Source organism: Phyllopteryx taeniolatus, chromosome 6, assembly GCF_024500385.1.
Source record: "Phyllopteryx taeniolatus isolate TA_2022b chromosome 6, UOR_Ptae_1.2, whole genome shotgun sequence".
Classification (NCBI taxonomy): Eukaryota; Metazoa; Chordata; class Actinopteri; order Syngnathiformes; family Syngnathidae; genus Phyllopteryx; species Phyllopteryx taeniolatus.
The window spans coordinates 2,694,326-2,715,057 of NC_084507.1; the positions used below are offsets into that span (position 1 = coordinate 2,694,326).

Sequence of the window (20,732 nt, forward strand, 5' to 3'; positions counted from 1 at the left end):
GTAACAAAAGGAAAGACATCACACGTTTTATGTTTTTATTCTTTTTCTAAATGCAAACAAAAAAAGGTTAAATGAAAGTTTGTCAAAAAAAAAGTTGAAATAAAATTGGGAATACATTTAAATGTTTCAAGGTATCACACTTTGTTAATTTGAAAATATTTCAAAAATAAGTTAAAGTGGGGTGGCACGGTGAACGACAGATTAGCATATCTGCCTCACAGTTCTGAGGACTGGGGTTAAAATCCCGGCACCGCCTGTGAGGAGTTTGCATGTTCTCCCCGTGCCTGCATGGGTTTTCTCCGGGCACTCCGGTTTCCTCCCACATCCCAAAAAACATACATGGTAGGTTGATTGAAGTCTCTAAATTGCCCTTAGGCGTGACTGTGAGCGAATGGTTGTTTGTTTATATGTGCCCTGCGATTGGCTGGCCTCTCGCCCGAAGATAGCTGGGATTGGCTCCAGCACGCCCGGATAAAGGATAAATCGGTATAGAAAATGGATGGATGGAAGTTAAAGTGGGACCTCCTTCCTTCTTGGGGCCCTCAGTAGTAGTAGTAGTAGTAGTAGTAGTAGTAGTAGTAGTAGTAGTAGTAGTAGTAGTAGTAGTAGTCCAGTACCTACTGTGCTATTGCTATTGAAACTTCAACTCCCAAGATGCTTACCGCTTGGTTGCTATGGTGATGTCGACGTCATCCACCCTTGTACGGGCAGCGCCTTGAACGAGTGGAATTGGAAGGAAAAGTAAACGCCGTCGACTGTTCGCACTGACAACGCTGAGAAGCAGCTGGAAGTTGAAAGGCAAAGCCGCTGCTATCAGCCATTACACAGGTAGGAATAGACAGAAAACGTATTGCGACTGCATTGTCGCCTTAGCACAGGCGACTGCTTGACTTTCGCCGTGTGATAATGGAGCGACAAATTGTCCTCGCTTTCTGTAACTGACCTTGGGTTTGCCGGAAAAGCGCCGACAATAAGCAGACCAGGAACAATGGCTAGCTCCACTACAATTGAGAGGTCTATTAGCTGCTTTCAACGAGAATATAGGACCTGTTGGGCTGTGTATGCTAACTCAACAGTAGTACACCACACTACGAAGAAAACCAAGTTGGTTTTTGGTGGTTATGTATTTGTAGCTAATTCTTACATTGAATTATTCGTTATTCTATATGATTTGAGATCTTGAAATTTTCTAACGTCATTTTGAACAACAAGACGTTAGTTGTACGCTTGGAGAGAACAGACCGTAACTGTTCAAACAACCTTTGTAACGCTTTGACAAATGTTTTTGCTTTGGAAATAGTTTATAGATTGTGCGTGAGTTGGTTACGATTAATGTGTCAGAAAAGCCATTTGTAGTATCTGCAACCCTATGGCCCGAATGTTAAACGTTGCCAGTTTGCTGAGGTCACTTTCAGGAAATAGCCGGTGCCATTCTGTAAAGGGGTTACGAGAGGGCTAATGTTATCGCGTACATTACGCTGTTGTCGATGATATGTCCGTTCATAACTTGCTTTAGAACGGGAGGTAGTTTGTGTAATTATAATCGTTGATTGGCCTTCGAGTGGGTTAAAGCCTGGGCCTAAAAGTTTTCCATTTTGCACGTAGCTTGTTGGACGAGACGCAGGTGTGGGGATGGGTGTGGTGTATATATGCGGGAAAAGAGTGGGGGGGGGGGAAGATTTGTGTTTTGTACGGAAGGCTTGGACAAGTATGTAAATGGATTTCCAGTACGTCATTTGTCTAAACCGCCATGTTACAGTCGTACTATTTACTTTACAGCAGGGGGGCCCAAACTTTTTGGCTCAGGGGCCACATTGCTGTAAAAAAAAATTGTCATGCGGGCCTGCATTAATTTTACATGCTACCGATGAGGGGAATGCTTTTTTGTATTTTTATTTTACTTTGTTTTACTATGCTGTCTGCTGCTAGGTAGATCTTATAACTGTCTGTCCTGGATAAATGAAGGTTAAAATACAAATTAATGAAATGCAAAATAAAGTATTTTTATGAAATTTGACTCAAACTTTATTCATCAGAATCAACAAACATGTTTGCATTAATGTGAAGGGTGATACTGAGATCTCGACTGCAGTAAATGGGGCAGGTCTGGCTCAAAAGCGGTGGTTTTAATGCGCAAGATGTCACGCAGGTGGGAGTCACTTAGTCTTGTCCTCACGCGGTTCTTATTCATGTTCATGACTGAGAATGTCTTCTCACACAAGTATGTCGAGCCAAACAAGCTCAACATTTTCTTAGCAAATTTACGAATCTCTTGGAACCTGTCTTTATCCAGCTGTTGGTAAAAGTTGACAAGAGGGAGTTGTTGGTACCGGCTGCGACACTCCGTGTCACACTGCAGCTCAATGAGCTCCAACTGCAGGTGGGCTGGAACGTCACTGAGATCCACGGAAACGGGAGAAGAAAAAAGCATGATCTCCTTTTCAATAGTTGCAAAATCCCTGAAACGCTGTTGAAACTCCTCAGTCAGAGATGAGATGTTTGCGGCATACCTCCTTATTTGCGCACTGATATTGTGCGCTGGAAAACGAGTCATTATTTATTGCAGAGATTGGAAATGTGTGGTATTGGGCTGCGTTTGTGACAGGTGGGTTATGAAAAGTAGCAGCTTGATCCGAAAGGCTTTAATATGTGAATACAGTTGGCTTATCAATGCATTTTGCTCCTGAAGGCTCGTGTTCAGGTTGTTAAGATGTCGGGTTATGTCAACTAAAAATCCAAAATCAGACAGCCAAACAGGATCGGTTAGTTCTGGCATCGGTTGTCCCTTTTTTGCCAAGAATTGTCCAATTTCCTCTTTGAGTGAGTAGAAACGCTGCAGTGCAGACCCCGACTGAGCCATCTTACATCAGTGTGATACACAACATCTCCGTATTCAGCGTGGATATCCAGTAGAAATTGTTGAAACTGGCGGTGTCACAGGGCTTTGGAGCGAATATAATTAATAGCCTTTATCACCGGTTTCATAACGTGATCATATTTCAGATGTTTGGCACATAGAACTTGTTGGTGAATAATACAATGGAGTTTTATAGCTTTACCTCCTTCTTCGCTTACTTTGTTACACACTAGGGTTGATAATCCACTGTGCTAGCCAACCATGGCAGGTGCGCCATCCGTAATAATCCCCGTGATTTTATTCCACTTTAATTTTATGTCATGTACGGCGGAACAAACAGAAGCAAATAAATCTTTCCCTCTTGTTTGGTCCTTAAGGCTCTGGAGGTCAAGTAGCTCTTCACGCATGTTCATTTCACTGTCCACTCTTCTAAAAAAAAAAATCAGTAACTGAGCGCTGTCGGATGCATCTGTGCTTTCGTCACAGGCTAACGAAAAAAATTCAAACTCCACTCCTTTTGCGTCCAACTGTCTCTTAATATCACAAGAAACTTCTTCGATCCTTTGTGACACAGTGCTACGAGCCAGGAAAACATTGGCGAACTGTTGCTTTTTCTCAGAACAAATGTTCTCCACCATTTTCATCACACAGTCTTTAATAAATTCACCCTCAGTAAAAGGTTTGCAGTGCTTGGCAATCAGCGTTGCCACCTCATAGCTTGCCTTTGTTGTATTTTCATTCGACTCACTGGCTCTTGTGAAAAAGTGTTGCTGTGCCGTTAAACCAGCTTCCAGTTGCTTAAATTTTTCACTGCGTTCGTTCCCAGTTAGCTTGTCGTAATTAGCATGTTCCGTCTGGTAGTGCCTCTTTATATTGAACTCCTTGAACACAGCCACAGTCTCTTGGCAAATTAGACAGTTGTTTCTAAACTCAGTGAAAAAATATTCAGACTTCCTTTTGTTCTGGAAACGTCGGCCCTCGCTATCAACTTTCCTTTTCTTACTTCCAGTTGCCATTTTAGAAATGGGCAAAAAACAGATCATGCGCAAAACGGCCCCATGAGAGTTCAGCCACAAGTTTACTGCCATCCTGTGGTGAAATATAAAATTGTGCATGTATTTTGTACTGCCGGGCCACATATTATTGGTTTTATGACAGAGGCTTCGGGCCAGTGGAAATATGAACACGGGCCGGATTTAGCCCGGGGGCCGGACTTTGGGCATGTCTGCTTTACAGTCATATGATATCCTCCTCTACTGTAGCTGTCTCTCGGCTCAATGAGGAGGCGAGACGTTTTCAGACGGTTCTTAACTTTATTTGCAGGTTGTATCATGAGCCACCATCTGCAATCCTCTAACACAGTGAAAACTAGGGTCAAGTGGATATATCAGCACCCAGTAAGGTGAAGCATATAATACAAGTACAGCTGTCTTTTTATTTGTATTTTTTAAACACAACGAAAATTACTGTGTTACGCCTGCAAAGATTCAAGACTTAAGCTCTGTTTCGTCACGCTGGAGTTTAGGTTTGGCTTGTCTTGAGATTCAGTACTTGCCTTTTGTGTAAATGTGTTTCTTGGCTGTGTCCTGACTTCTTCCAAAGTCTCAGGACTAATTTCTTCCAAGGACCTCTCAGCCCAATTCTATTTACCATTGCATTGAAAAGTATTTTATTTATGATGTCCCTGTGTCCCAGTGCATATTGGGGGGATCAATAATATATACATTTTGCGATAGCCTTGAGCAAGGCACAAAACACTAAAAATAAAACCTGCTCCTGTGCTCTACGAGTCGCAGCCCCTGTTCCAGTGTGTTATACTGTAGTGGGTTAAATGTAGAGGACACATTACATGAACATGTACAAAATGGAAAATACACGACTATTAAGATCAATATTTGATATTTAAAGACAGTTAATTATTTATTCTACAATATTGATGTTCTAAAGCAATACAAGACTTAATGGCAAGAGAATCCAGAGAGATGGTTAAATGTTTCAGCACCTCATCACTTGGGCTGTGCCATAATCATATACGCGATGTGTGGTATTGACGTAATTGTGAGTGATGCAACAAACATGCAAGCTGCAACATGATTAAAGGAGGCATGAGGTCTTTGTGGTCCATATTTCACAAACGTTGACTATGTATTTTTTTGATTTAAAAAATGAAATTGGCAGTCCTTTCCAATATCAATCCATTTTAATAACCAATTTGGTTAATAACCAATTGCCTTCGGAACACCCCTTTTCATCGCCAAAATCCAGGTGCCCCCATGTCCTGGTGTGACGTCAATGGCAGAAGAGGAGACCAGGGGCCTCATGTTCAAAGACTTGCGTGGATTTACTACGGACACATGGCGTACGCTCAAATTCAGAAAACGTATCCAGATGTATGAACATGTGCGTACGCATGAATCCAAGCACATTACCTTTGTACATCCCAATCAACATAGAATTGAGCGCACATGTTGGAGTAGTCGACCCCTCCCTGTCCACGCCCATATTTAACTATGCAAATCATATTTAAATGACCTGTGCACCTTTGATCCCAATCTCTGCATGACCATAAAAAAAAGAAAATGAGCAAGCTATTGAAAATTGAGACGCTGCTCAATGAAGTGGAAGCGCGCAAGAAAATCCTCTTTGGCACACTGTCCTCCGGGGTCAACAACAAGTGAAAGAGGAGTAAATGGGACAGCGTGTGTGCGGCTGTCAATGCTGTGGGGTCTGAAGACTGCACACACCCTGAACTAAAAAAAGAAGTGGTCAGACATAAAGGTGGATGTGAAGCGGAGGACCGCTACCCACCGCCAAAGTGTGGGGGAAAACAGGCGGAGGAACCGGGGCGCAGGGCCTTACCCAGTTCAAGGAGAGAGCTGCTGCAATCATGGGTGACACTGCTCTCTCAAGGGTGGTGGGAGCACATGTAGCTGACTGATTACCCCCAAGGTAAATCCCAAGTATTTTTATAACTCATAAATGTGTTCATACAGTAACCTACACTCAGCCCTATGAGATAAAGGTTCATGCGTAAATGTTGTATGCATGGTATTTGTAATCTTTTGATTTCAAATAGAAGCATGTCAGCATATCAAAGAGAATATCAAAAACTTTGACTCTGTTTGATTACTCAATTTATTATTTTAATACACAGGAGAAGACGCAGTCGCAGCCATGTGCTACATGTTCGGAGGATTCGTCCACCATCCCCAGTGTATCTGGTGTCACACACGTGGAGGATTCCTCCATCGTCCCTGACACCACTGGTGTCACAGACGCGGAGGATTCGATTCGTCCACGATTCCTGGAGTCTCCTCCGCCATCCCCAGCTTCTCCGACGCAATTACACGCCAACAACCGGCTGCTGCTGCTGCCCTTCCGGCTGGCCGTGTCCTCACCCGTTTTGTGCTGGAGTCACAAGAAGAGATTGTGAGGGCAATAGGCGGCATAAATGACTGCCTTGACCAATTAATAGGTGTCCTCACAAATATCAGTGATTCATTAAATACACTGGTTAACAAGTGAATTCTGAGTCCTTGCCTCTTTTACATTGTTGAAATCAAATGTTGCCAGGCATTAATTGTGCATCGGTGCTAATTGTTCGTGTCTCTGTGCAGATTTATTATAAGTTTCCCAGCATCACCTCTGTCGCCAAAGAGAGGAAAAATCGCAGTAGTGCAATTACTGCTCTAAGATGTATAATTTTTGAAATCGCTGGGTAAATACATTTTTTCTATTGAATAGTCTTTTATTTTCAAACCAAATATATACGTAATATTTGGTACATTAGTAAACATACCATTTTTAGTTCAAATCAAAAATAAATACAGTACCTTAAGTGAGCGAAACTTGCAGTTGAACAATATAAAATACTTGAATCCTTTCTGCAAAAAAAATTCAAAATGAAACTAAAATATATGCAATCTGTATTAAATGTATAAACCTACAGGAGAACAATCACACAAATGTATTTTTCAGTTTAAAATAAATTAATAAATAAAAAACACTTCAAAATTAAATGCAATAACTTAAGTTGGTTTAAACATACAAGCTGCTCAAGTGTTTTTGGGGACATGCTCACTTCGATGTGAATGTTCATTTACTGCCAGTGTAACTAATGCACTAAAAAGAAAAATAAGGACAGACATGTAAATTTACCCTAAATCTAAAAGTTAACTGCTGCTGCAAATTAAATGTGCTTTAGAAATATAGTACTGGATTTAAAAAAAAAAAAAGTTAAACAGCATTACATGATTACTAATTACTTTTGTTAAAACAAATACCACCACACTTAATACTACTATTACATTAAATATCAAATAATGCTACAATATGGATTCTATTATTTCAATGTTGATGCATACTTCCACGCTCATTAGGAGCCAGTGTCGGGTCGACCTGAGTGTTTACTTTATGCATACACATGCTGTCTCTCCATACAACACAAATAGTCACAAAACCCCAAGAGAGCCTGCATGCTGTATTAAAAAATGTTATGATTTTGAACAGATGTATACAAGGGTGGAAGACTTAACAAAATTATAGATGTGATAACAACTACATTTAATAAGCTTAACAGTAAAAAGTACTTATTTTGCAGAAACTGAGCTTACTTGTCTGCTGCAATTTTATGAATCTTACTGGAGTTTGAGGCAGGACAAGTTCTGCTGCAATACGATTGGCAGCTGCATCCAGCCATCCTGGATGTAGCCGCCAATCATATCGTGATTTTTTTCCCCCTAAACCTAATAACTGGTTGGCCCACCCTGGGCAGCAACAACTGCGATCGAGTGTTTGTGATAACTTGCATTGAGTCTTTTACAGCGCTGTGGAAGGAATTTTGGCCCACTCATCTTTGCAGAATTGTTGTAATTCAGCCACATTTGAGGGTTTCAGAGCATGAACATCCCTTTTAAGGTCATGCCACAGCATCTCAATAGGCTACAGGTCAGGACTTTGACTGGGCCACTCCAAATCTTCATTTTGTTTTTCTTCAGCCATTCAGAGGTGGACTTGCTGGTGTTTTTTGGATCATTGTCCTGCTGCAGAACAAGAACAGCTTGAGGTCACGAACCGATGGCCGGACATTCTCCTTCAGAATATTTTGGTAGACATCAGAATTCATGGTTCCATTTATCACAGCAAGTCTTCCAGGTCCAGTAGCAAAACAGCCCCAAACCGTCACACGACCGCCACCGCATTTTTTGTTCTTTTTCTGAAATGCTGTTACATTTACGCCAGACGTAATGGGACACAGACCTAAAAAGTTCAACTTTTTCTCATCAGACCACAGAGTATTTTCCCAAAAGTCTTGGAGATCATCAAGATGTCTTCTGGCAAAATTGAGACGAGCCTTATGTTCTGTTCTTATGTCTTGGAACTCTGCAATGCAGACCATTTTTGACCAGTCTCTTTCTTATGGTGGAGAACACTGACCTTAACTGAGGCAAGTGAGGCCTGCAGTTCTTTGGATGTTGTTGTGGGGTCTTTTGTGACCTCTTGGATGAGCCGTCGCTGCGCTCTTGGGGTGATTTTGGTTGGTCGGTCACTCCTGGGAAGCTGAAGTCCCAAAGCTTTAGTAATGACTTTACAACCGTTTCCACACTGACAGATATCAATTACTTAATTTTTTCCTTGAATTTCTTTGGATCTCTGCATGATGTCTAGCTTTTGAGGATCTTTTGGTCGACTTTGCCAGGCAGGTGCCATTTAAGTGATTTCTTGATTGAGAACAGGTGTGGCAGTATCAGGCTTGGGTGTGGGTAGAGATATTGAACTTAGGTATGCTAAACTGCAGTTAGTTATGTTTTAACAGGGGGCGGGCACTCACTTTTTCACACAGGACCATGTAGGGTTTTTTTTTCCTCCCTTAATAATAAAAAACATTTAAAAACTGCATGTTGTGTTTAGTTGTTGTCTTTGAGTCATATTCAAATGTGTTTGATGGGAAACATTTAAGTGTGGCAAACCTGGCAAAAAATAAATAAATCAGGAAGTGGGCAAACACTTTGACACCACTGTATCATATATTCATTATAATGCATTGTCTGCACACTGCCGGAGCCCTGCACTTTATCTATCCATCCATCCATCCATCCATTTTCCAAGCTGCTTATCCTCACTAGGGTTGCGGGCGTGCTGGAGCCTATCCCAGTTGACTCTGGGTGAGAGGTGGGGTACACCCTCAACTGGTCGCCAGCCAAGTGCATATAAGCAAACAACCATTCGCACTCTCACTCACATTCACACCTACGGGCAATTTAGTCTTCAATTAACCTACCATGACTGTTTTTGGGATGTGGGAGGAAACCGGATTACCCTGAGAAAACCCGCACAGGCACGGGGACAACATGCAAACTCCACACAGGAGAGGCTGAATTTGAACCCATTGCCTCAGAACTGTGAGGTAGATGTTCTAACTAGTCGTCCACCGTGTCACTCCCTGCACTTTATTTGATGAAAAAACAAAACAAAACAAACAGCTCATACCAGTGGTGGAAGTGTTATCTGTTTTCAAACAGTGACTTTTTAAAATTGTGTTATACCGTCAAACCGGTAACTGCCCCATGCCTTGTTCTGTCTGAAAGGCACAGGCGAATAAATTCCATATCTACTGTTACCGGGAATATGAAGTGTTAAAAGTTGGGGCTGAAAGTTTGGGCTACACTACCTTTTATGGGTGTCAGTAGTCTGGTTCAGTATTTCCTTGAGTGGCTTTTGACTTCCTCTTTCCTTTTGCATTTGTTTTCCAGTGAGCCATCATGAGTGGGGAAACCAAGGAGTACTTGATCAAAAAGGCCAAACTGGCTGAGCAAGCGGAGCGGTATGACGACATGGCTGCCGCGATGAAGTCTGCAACAGAAAATAATGACGTAGAACTGACCAGCGAGCAGCGCAACCTGCTTTCTGTGGCCTACAAGAATGTAGTTGGGGGCCGTCGTTCTTCTTGGCGTGTTTTGGCCAGCATTGAGGGGAAGGCAGAAAACGACAGAAAAAAGGAATTAGCCAAAGAGTACCGGGAGAAAATTGAGGCTGAGCTCAAGGGAATCTGCCAGGATGTTCTGGTGAGCTTTATTTTGTCATGTACATTAAATTTCTTTGAGGCTAGTGAAACTAGTCATGATTAACTTGGTTCTCTTTTTAAACCAGAAAAAAAAAATCAAGAATACAAAGTAGTATGCTTGGGACTACCATCTTTCTTTGGCATTCTGGTTCATTTGAAAATAGAACTCTGTCCCACCTCTCACCAACATACCAACCACGAAATATACATTTACAATAAAAAAATTAAAAAAAATGCAATATAGAAAGAAAATGTGTGGACAATACACTCTTTAACTACATTCATTTTAATGACATCATGAGGGATATTGTGTGCACATCACTTTTTTTTATTTATTGTCCCAATTATAGAATGAAATTGACCACTAATGTAAAGTAGAAACATACCAAACTCGGTAACAGCGCAAACATCACTAACAAAACAAGCACTTGCTCCGTCATCCACTTTGCTACAGTAAAACCTCAAATTAATGGTCTCAGAACCAATAGATGCTGGATTTCACGGACAAACTCTGCAGAAATGGTAGTGTCCGGCTGGAACTCAAAACACCTGCGCATAGTGAGCTAAGTCTGTCAGTTCCAGAATTGTCCGCTGCCAGAGCAGTTCTGGGAATAGCCGCTGTTGTTTACTTGAGCACTTGTCATGTACACACATGCGTCGTGTCTCGAACATTTTATACTGATTTTGGTACATTCTCCAGTATTATGTTTGTCAAGCCCTTCACTCTGGCATCCAATCATAATGGAGGTGAGAAAAGGATGCGCACTACCCTTAATATTGGTGACATAGGCGTAAGCAAAAACTCCATGCTTTTACAGTGCATTTTGATGTTTCAGGGTCTGAAATACTAATTTTCTTATAGCAATTATTGCTATGTAAAATTATTTTTCTCTTGCAATTGATGAGATTTGTGTGGCAATTTTTCAACACGCTGTTTTAGGCAGTAATTTGACTAAAAGTTTCACGAAGTACTAAATGACTGTCTAATTTTACGCTTTTCTACCATAAACCCGGGAAGTATTCACAGCGCTTCACTTTTTTCACGTTTTTGTTATGTTACGGCCTCATTCCAAAGTGGAATAAATAGATTTTTTCCCTAAAAAAAAAAAAATCATATATCCTTCCACCTTGTGCCATACACACAATATATACCATATAACACACTGCCGATCGATTGAATTTACTCACCCGATCCTTCTCGCTGTTAGGGGCATGGCTCAGCGCCCGTTCAATGGTAATTTTGGATATTTCCGATAACATTAAAGGATTTTTATCCAAATCTACTGCTTTCTTGTGTGCCTCCACGCGGTTGTGCTTGTCAACGTTATTTTGCTTTAATTTTTTTTTAAAGCCCGCTGCCTGAAACACCTGCCACAAACTTCGGTGAGAAATTTCGGCAATATTTAATTACATTTGTGTGCTGGCGACAGGGAACAATGTATCTTATCTACAGCACCCTCTTTACAAATAAAATGAAAGTATTTGGGCTTTTCAGTTTTTAACCGTTTGTGAGCTTGGCATGTTACATTTAACCATCTGCTAGCTGCCATGCGCTCCCTCAGACTGACTTTTGACCAATCATGATGGAAATTGAGGAATATATCGATAAAGACTAGAGATGTCCCGATCCAACTTTTTCACTTCCGATCCGATACCGATATTGTAGCCTTGAATTTTGGCCGATACCGATCTCGGCCTGATCCGATATCAGCAATAATCATAATACTTATTTTGTAGTACGGAATGTTAGAAAAGGCTTGATAAAGTAATATTACTGAAACAGAGAACTATAATCACCAACAGTCAATATGAGAAAAACTGACCAATTTTTTATTAACCAATGGGTTACATAAAGTAACTTTAAAAATAAGAATGTACTACAATTGAATAAAATATATCGAAATTAGATCCTGCAAAATAACTTAAATGAAATCAATATCAAAATATATTTAAATTGCAACATCGCCACTGCTTAAACATAAGCATATTCTACATTTCAATAGATTAAAAAAAAACTAAAAAATAGAAAACCATGAAAAATAATCTCAAATACAAATTATACTTTTAAAGTGGGCAGCACGGTGGGCGACTGGTTAGAGCGTCAGCCTCACAGTTCTGAGGACCCGGGTTCAATCCCCGGCCCCGCCTGTGTGGAGTTTGCATGTTCTCCCCCTGGCTGTGTGGGTTTTCTCCGGCATCCCAAAAACATGCATGAATTGGAGACTCTAAATTGTCCGTAGGCATGACTGTGAGTGCGAATGGTTGTTTGTTCCTATGTGCCCTGCGATTGGCTGGCAACCAGTTCAGGGTGTACCCCGCCTCCTGCCCGATGACAGCTGGGATAGGCTCCAGCACGCCCGCGACCCTAGTGAGGAGAAGCGGCTCAGAAAATGGATGGATGGATACTTTTAAAGTGCAAAATAAAGTTCAGTTGTTTTTTTTTTTTCAGTATATGGTGGGGGCAGTATTTGCTTTCTCCACATGCAGAAACAAATGGAAAAATGAGTCCCTGCAATTTATCATCATGGAATACAGATACAGTAATTCTCTGCTATATCACGGTTCTTGCGTCGCGGTCCCACTTATTGCAGCTTTTTATTGCAGTTGTGACTCTCTTATATTGTTTGTACAATATTTGTATCCATTGTTCTTGCTCCGTTTTAATATATTGTGTTTATGCCTGCCACAAAAGCAAATTCTTTAGAACAATATATTTTCAAGATAAATGATAGTTTTGTTGCTGGGTTCTTTTTATGCCACTGATATGATGATATTAGAGCATAATAAAGAATTGTACACATCTTACAAATTCTGCTCTGGTAATCGAATATATGTGCACAACTATGTAATGTTCACTCATTTACTAAATAAAAATAGGGCTGCATTTCACAATAAGAGCAAAGAAATAAAAATAGAAAGTTGTGTTCAAATAATGTGCTTAACTTAAGAAAAAAAAATACCCTTTTCTGTTTGGCATCTTGACACAACTGTGAAGTCTCAAACAATTGTACATATTTTAATTTAACACTTAATTGGGAGGAACTGCTCCCCTGATCAGAACTTGAGCAGTGTTCTGTTATTGGATTTCTGTACTCATCACAGATTGTCCATGACGAACACCATGTTCAAGCATAAGGGTGTCCATATGTGCACTTGGCACCAGGACACCCTAGGCCGCAGTTCGATAATCGAATTTGTGGTTTTGTCATCAGACTCGCGGCCGCATGTCTTGGACACTCGGGTGAAGAGAGGGGCAGAGCTGTCAACTGATCACCACCTGGTGGTGTGTTTGCTCCGATGCTGGGGGAAGATGCCAGTCCGACCTGGCAAGCCCAAATGTATTGTGAGGATCTGCTGGGAACGTTTGGCAGAATCCCCTGCCAAACATTGAGTCCAAGTGGACCAGCCTCCATTGCTGAGGCGGCCGACCGGAGCTGTGGTCGGTGCCTCTCGTGGCGGCAACCCCCAAACCTGTTGGTGGACACCAGCGGTGAGGGATGGCGTCAAACTGAAGGAGTCCTGTCGGGCCTTTTTGGCCTTTGGGACTCCTTAGGCGCTAGGCAGCTGATGGGTACCGACTGGCCAAGCGGATGGCAGGTTTGGTGTCTCTGAGGCAAAAACATTGGAGGAGTTCGGTGAGGCCATGAAAACGACTTCCGGATAGCTTAGAGGAAATTCTGGTCCACCATCATACATGCAAATCAGTCACTTTTCAGCGAAATTCGCCGTTTTAAACTCGAAATAGGCCATTTTCGTGGATCGTATAGATCCGATGAGTTTTTCCTGGTGGGGGTCGCTGAACAAAAAAGCAAAGAAATAAGGCAAATTTAATTTTAATATTAAATTTGTACATCAACATGTACTTGAGCGGTGGAAATACGTTTTTCTTCATGAAGAATTTTATTTTTAATTTATTTATTTGCCTTATTGTATTCTTCAGTCTTCCAGATTGCTTAATTTATGTTTTTAAAAAAAATTCTCTGCAGGGGACTGGAGGATCCCCCAGACTGTGTATCGTGGGGATGGGGTGCTGCTGACCTTGACTCGGGACGTTGTGAGTCGGTGGGAAGACCTCCTAAATTCCACCGACACGCCTTCCCATGAGGAAACAGAGTCTGGGGTCTTTGAGGCAGGGTCCTCGAGGGTGCATGGACAGTCTCCGTGTGTTTTGTGGACTTGGAGAAGGCGTTCGACCGTGTCTCTCGGGGAGTCCTGGGGGGGTGGGGGTTGCTTCGGGAGTATGGGGTACCGATCTCCCTGTTACGGGCTGTTTGGTTCCTGTACGACCAGTGTCAGAGTTTGTTCCGCATTGCTGGCAGTAAGGTTGATTCGTTTCCAGTCCGACAAGGCTGCCCTTTGTCACCGATTCTGTTCAGAACTTTTATGGACAAAATTTCTAGGCGTAGCCAAGGTGTAGAGGGGGTCGTGTTTGGTGGCCTCAGTATTGCATCTCTGCTTTTTCCTTATGATGTGGTTCTGTTGGGTTAATCAAGGCATGATCTCCAACTCTCACTGGAGCAGTTCGCAAGCCGAGTGTGAAGCAGTTGGTATGAAAATCAGCACCTCCAAATCTGAGACCATGGTCCTTAGTCAGAAAAGGGTGGACTGCCCTCTCCAGGTCGGGAATGAGATTCTGCCCCAAGTGGAGGAGTTGAAGTATCTTGGGGTCTTGTTCACAAATGAGTGAAGAATGGAACAGGAGATCGACAGGCGGATGGGTGCAGCGTCTGCAGTGATGCTGACTTTGTATCGGTCCGTTGGGATGAAGAAGCAGCTAAAGCGAAGAGCTCAATTTAGCAGTCGATCTACGTTCCTACCCTCACCTATAGCTCGTGACTGAAAGAACAAGATCCTGGATACAAGCTGCCGTAATGAGTTTCCTCTGCAGGGTGTCCGGGCTCTCCCTTAGAGGTAGGGGGAGAAGCTCGTCATTTGGGAGGGGGTCAGAGTAGAGCTGGTGCTCCTCCGCCTGGAATCCCCCCCCCCCCCCCCTCATTATGTCATATATGTCTCTCAGGTCAGGTATATGATGAAAATTACAGCCCACTCATCTTTTTAAGTGGGAGAACTTGCATAATTGGTGGATGCCTAAATACTTTGTTGCCCCACTGTATGTCATCTCGATAAAATAGAATAAATATATTCAAATTTATTGAAATGTACCTGTATATAATAAAATACTCTACTGCAAAGACTGTCTGCAGCCAGGTTGGCATTGCAAATGAGAATCACTTCTCAGTTGACTCACCTGGATAGATGTGATTTATTGTTCTCACATTTGTATTGGAACTGTGTAAGGCTGCAACCTCATGTCCCTATTGCATTTTCCAGCTGATAAATCACATCGATAGTCATCTGCAAGCTTCTGTTGCACAATCTATTTAGGTATGTCATCTCAATAAAATAGAACATATTCTAATTTATCGAAAATTTATTGTACCTGTATATAATAAAACTCCCTACTGTTAAGACTGTCTGCAACCAGGTTGGCATTACAAATGAGAATTACAATTACCTCACCTGGATAAAGGGTTAGGTTTTAAAGGTATAAAAAATATTTGAAATTTAGATTACAATATAAAATAAGACATCAAAAGCTTGAAATACCAGCATTTTTTAGATCCAGTAGGTGTCAGTAATGAGCAGCATCAGCCTCATTTGCTTAAGCTACCCTAACCTAATAAGTGCGATGGAAACACAAACCACATGGGCCACAGTGACCTTTTGCTACCAGGAACTCAAGTTTCTGAGCTGGATTCGTGGTAAAACCCCTCTTTGAAAGAAAAACCCCCAATGGTCACTGAAATAACTTTAAACTGGAAAAACAAACTGATAAAACAAGCCTGGACAAAAATTATGGTACCCCTAAAAAGACTGAAAATAATTTTATCATACGGACATGTTAAACTAAAGTGTGTTGGAATTAATTTGACTATAGGGACATGTTAAAACTAAGGTGTGTCCTCTAATTAGCATCACAGATGTCTTCCAACTTTCAGTATGTCTGCCTATTTAAAGGGTGACAAGTAGTCACTGTGTTGTTTGGTGACATGGTATGTAATACCCTAAACACACGGACCACAGAAAGCGAAGGAGAGAGTTGTTTTAGGAGATAAGAAAGAAAATTCTCAAGCATGTTAAAGGTAAAGGCTATAGCACCATCTCCCAGCAGCTTGATGTTTCTGTGACTTGAGTCGCAGATTATTCAAAGGTTTAGGCTCGTCCACGGGACTGTAGCCAACCTACCTGGACGTGGCCAAAAAAAGGAAAATCCATGACAAATTGAAGAGACACGCAATACCAACAATAACCAAAGATCCCAGAACAATGTTCAAAGAAATTAAAGGTGAAATTAACGGTCAAGGTAAATCAGTGTCAGATTACACCATCTTTTGTTGCTGGCATCAAAATTGACTTCATGGATGATGACATAAGACATCACTCTTGAAAGGAAAAAAAGCAGTACGGGAATTTGCTAAAATGGACATTGACAACCAACAAAGCTTCTTGGAGAATGTCCTTTGGAAAGATGAGACAAAACATGCTTTTTGGCAAGCCATATCAACTGTGTTCACAGATGCAAAAATGAAGCATACAAAGAAAAGAACTCTCTCTCTATGTTTAAACATGGAGGAGGCTCTGTTATGTTCTGAGGCTGCACTCCTACATCTGGCATAGGGTGTCTTGAATCTGTGCAGGATATGATGAAATCTCAAGACTATCAAGGTATTCTGCTGCCTAGTCTCAGAGAGCTTGGTCTCAGTTGCAGGTCATTAGTCTTCCAACAGGATAATGATCCAAATAAAAACAGCTAAAAACAGAATGGCTAAGACCAAATCTTTGGACTGTTGTTTGATGTTGCATGTGGACTGCGGGCAACCTGTATGCCTTCACATGTTCAGTGTACACACAAATAAATATACAATATTGGACGTGGCTGGCTTATTTGGCAATGCTTTATCAAATTAGGGGTGATTCTTTTGGATAAAGCACCACAGGTATTCACTTTGTACAAACAATGATTTGATGTGTTCATTTCTGAAATGTATAGACACTTAATTATTTACAAATTACAGTGTTTTTCCTACATTCTTACTCTGCGCAGGATCTCTTGAAAGTTCATCTCATTCCAAAAGCCACTTCGCCGGAGAGCAAAGTCTTCTATTTGAAAATGAAAGGTGACTACCACCGCTACCAGGCCGAAGTGGCAACGGGGGATGACAAGCAGGGTATGTGAGGACTTACCACGGTTAAACAATCTGTGAATGTGGTTGTGTTTCAATGTTCATATTTCTTATTCTTTTGTGTGTAATTCAAGGTGAAAGGTAGGTGGTGTGTAATGATGTATTAGTTAAATAAAATGTTTCAGGGGCACTCACACAACAGTGTTTACTGTGCTCAAGCTACCACCCAATGTTCAAGTTGTTTTACAAGTGTTTGTGTGTGTGGGGGGGGGGGGGTTATGGTGTTTGCTGCACATTTCAGACATTTTTGTAATACTGTAGTTATTGATGTAGGGTTGTAGGTTGATAACAATGTGTTTTCCGCCGTAGGGGATCTTACACACAAACATTGTTTTCATTAGCATGTTTCGGTGCACAGCAGCTTTTGAAACGAAAATCAACATTGTCTCATTTCTCACTGTTTACCTATTTGGCATCAAGTGACCACAAACAAAGACCAAGCTCTTCTAGTACTATCCATTACTGAGTGTTATTTTGTGTCATGTATTCATGATAAACTGAATATTGTAGTTGATAGATATATTTACATTCAATGTTGTAACGTATGTCATCTTTATTTTAACTTCAGAAATCATCAAAGACTCCGAACAAGCCTACCAAGAGGCTTTTGACACCAGCACACAACACATGCAGCCCACAAACCCAATCCGTCTTGGTCTTGCACTCAATTTCTCCGTTTTTTACTATGAGATTCACAACTCGCCTGAAAAGGCCTGCCAACTGGCTCAAACTGTAAGAATTCTTGATAAATGTTTTGTTGTTAATAGTTTTGTATTCTATGATTCAAACTAGGGCTGCAACTAATGATTATTTTAACAATCGATTAATCTGTGGATTATTTTTTCGATCAATCAATTGGACAAAAAACTTAATTTCCTGTCCTTTATTAATAAAATAGGACATTCCTTCAAATTGCAGAAAATGCACAAACATGAACTGATTATGATTCAGTTACTGGTTTGGTTGGGAACATGTCAGAAAATAGGGAAAATGTTGACCATTGTTTTCCAAAATGCAGATGTCTTTTTTTTTTAAACCAAACACGAAGATAATCAGTCTGCTTTCATGGAGGACTGCAGAAATCAGAATATTTACTGTTGAGATGCAAGGTCTGATAATGATAAATTGTTGCACCTCTAATTGAAACCTACCCTGTAATGTTTTGAGGATTTAATTTTTGTATACTGTACTGTTAAAATTTTTACTTAATGTGATGCTTTGCACACAATGCATGCATGTGCAAAAAGCTGGCCCCAAACAGACAGGTAGTTCTACTGATGAATGACAGAGGAAACCAACCTTTAAAACTGTTATTCAATCTTGCAGGCTTTTGACAATGCCATTGCAGAGCTGGAAACGCTGAATGACGATTCATACAAAGACAGTACACTTATCATGCAGCTACTGAGAGACAACTTGACAGTAAGTTTCTTAATTTGCAAAGCTGAACCACAGATGCATTTATTATTCATTCATTAAACCCATGTTATTGATGTGTTCCATCAACATTCTAAAAATACTGGTTGTAACTTTTTTAAAATGTTTATTTCCCAAGCTACATTAATACAAGGCTAATATATATATATATATAAAGTGTGACCATATTTAGCCTATTTTTGTCTTGTGTTGTATTACCATTGTGATCACTGAGGAAAACTCCAAATGTGAGTTTCTAAGACATACGGCAGTAAGTCCGATGACATGCCCACAAAGTTGATTTATCAAACTGGTTTAGGATGTCCTGATGCCCAGTGCACATATGGGACACTCTTATGCCTGAACATGATGTTTGTTATGGACAGTCAGTGACAATCACAGAAGTCTGATAAGTAATAACCACTCAGGTTCAGATGGGGGTGGGAGGTTCCTCCCAATCACGCCCTGTCTACTCAAATCCTCTCGACATCGCGCACCAGCTGCTTCCCTGCCATAGAGGTGATATTACACTGCCCTCGAGCCAGCTTCTGTAGCTGGGAGTGGGATAGCCAAGGTCCAGCTTACAATGTACTCGAACCACTTGTCACCTACCACAGTTGCATGGAAAGGGGGACTGTAAAAAAATAAATGAATAAATAGAAATGCTTTCCAATTAATATTGTTTTTCTATCTCCCCTTCTCTGCCCTCTCCTCGCATCCATTTTTTGTACCTCTTTTCTCAGTTGTGGAATTCTGACAACCAATGTGAGGATGTATAGAAGCCCAGAGAGCAAAACCTTTTGTCCTTTGTCCACCTGCCATCACCCTGACTCATCTTTATCAAGACCATCAAACACTGAGACCAACATAATAATGTCATTGTTCTCCAGAGCTCACCAAAATGAATTTTGTATTCAGCTCTGTTAAAACTCATGTCACTCATATGGGTTTACATTTTTTTTCTTTTGTAGAAATTATGAGGCTGGGGGTACAGTATAGGGTACATTTGGAATTTAATGGGTGTGTGTTCTTGGCTGCTAATCTAAGTACTTTTTTTTGTCTGAGGCAAGTAAGTTTTATACTTTAACGGTGGTGGGTCAGATAGCAGGCTTTCAAGCCTTCAAAATAAGAGTGCAGTTATACTGTGTGTGTACAGCATCTCATTCATGTGAGGGATCTTGGTTTTCTTACCTTCTTGTGGTTAATGTGAATATCACAATTATCTCTTCACAAGAGGAGACATCAGCTGCTCTAATTAGAGGAATGAAAGCAGTCAACAAAACAAGACAAAAAGGACAGCCAAGTCGCAACTCACAGGTTACATTCCATCACTGTCCAATGCTTGAAATTTTCTTTCTATATTTTATTGTATAAGTTACAAAGTTTGGAGTCCACACCTTTTTACTGGTTTTCATTTAGGCACAGAGAAAAAAATGCTTACCTTTTTCTACTTTCCATTTTACTATCCCTTTTGTCAATCTAAAATGCATATATTGGGCAAACAGATTGTGATGTGAGAGGTTTTTGTCAGGTTGGATAGTTTTGTCCGCTTGATTTGGAATCACTCAAATGTTTTTTTTTGAGGGGGAATGTGTAAGTTCAATAAAGATAATTTAAGTTTTAATTCATCCACAAACTAGCAATTTCGGTTGACTGGGGCAGTGTTTTTAATTGCACAGTATTTAGTCCACAGGACTAATTGTTTTCAATGAATAGAGTATTTTCAGTTGTACATGGCATTGTTAATCAATGTGTCATTTGTAGAGTGTTAGTGGTATGATTAAAAATACTGGGAAAACCACAAACTTAATATCACATCAGTGAAATGTTGAACACTGCTTTGCTGATCAAAGTCTGGTTATTCAAAATGCAGTGGAAGTTGTACGGCAACTACCTAAACAACCCATGGTTTGATAAGCTTACAAAGACAACAATTTAGATAAAAACTTGTGTCTGAGCATGTTTTTCAAATGTAAAGCGAACATATTTTCCATACCGCTTGTCCTCACTAGGGTTGCGGGCATGCCGGAGCCTATCCCAGCTCTCTCTTGGGCAAGAGGCCGGGTACACCCTGAACTGGTTGCCAGCCAATCGCAGGGCACATATAGACAAACAACCATTCGTACGTACTCACATTCACATCTACGGGTAA

At 40.9% G+C, this 20,732-nt stretch overlaps 1 protein-coding gene across 1 annotated transcript; it reads left to right on the forward strand.

Annotated features, from left to right (window-relative positions):
* The first annotated feature begins 668 nt into the window (after nt 1-668).
* On the forward strand, nt 669-20,208 carry LOC133479005 (14-3-3-like protein). Its single transcript, XM_061775386.1, has 6 exons — nt 669-828; nt 9,610-9,921; nt 17,026-17,149; nt 17,733-17,896; nt 18,491-18,586; nt 19,324-20,208. Exons 2-6 carry the CDS (start codon nt 9,619-9,621, stop codon nt 19,357-19,359), a joined length of 723 nt encoding a protein of 240 aa, XP_061631370.1. The 5' UTR covers nt 669-828; nt 9,610-9,618; the 3' UTR covers nt 19,360-20,208.
* The last annotated feature ends 524 nt before the right edge of the window (nt 20,209-20,732 follow it).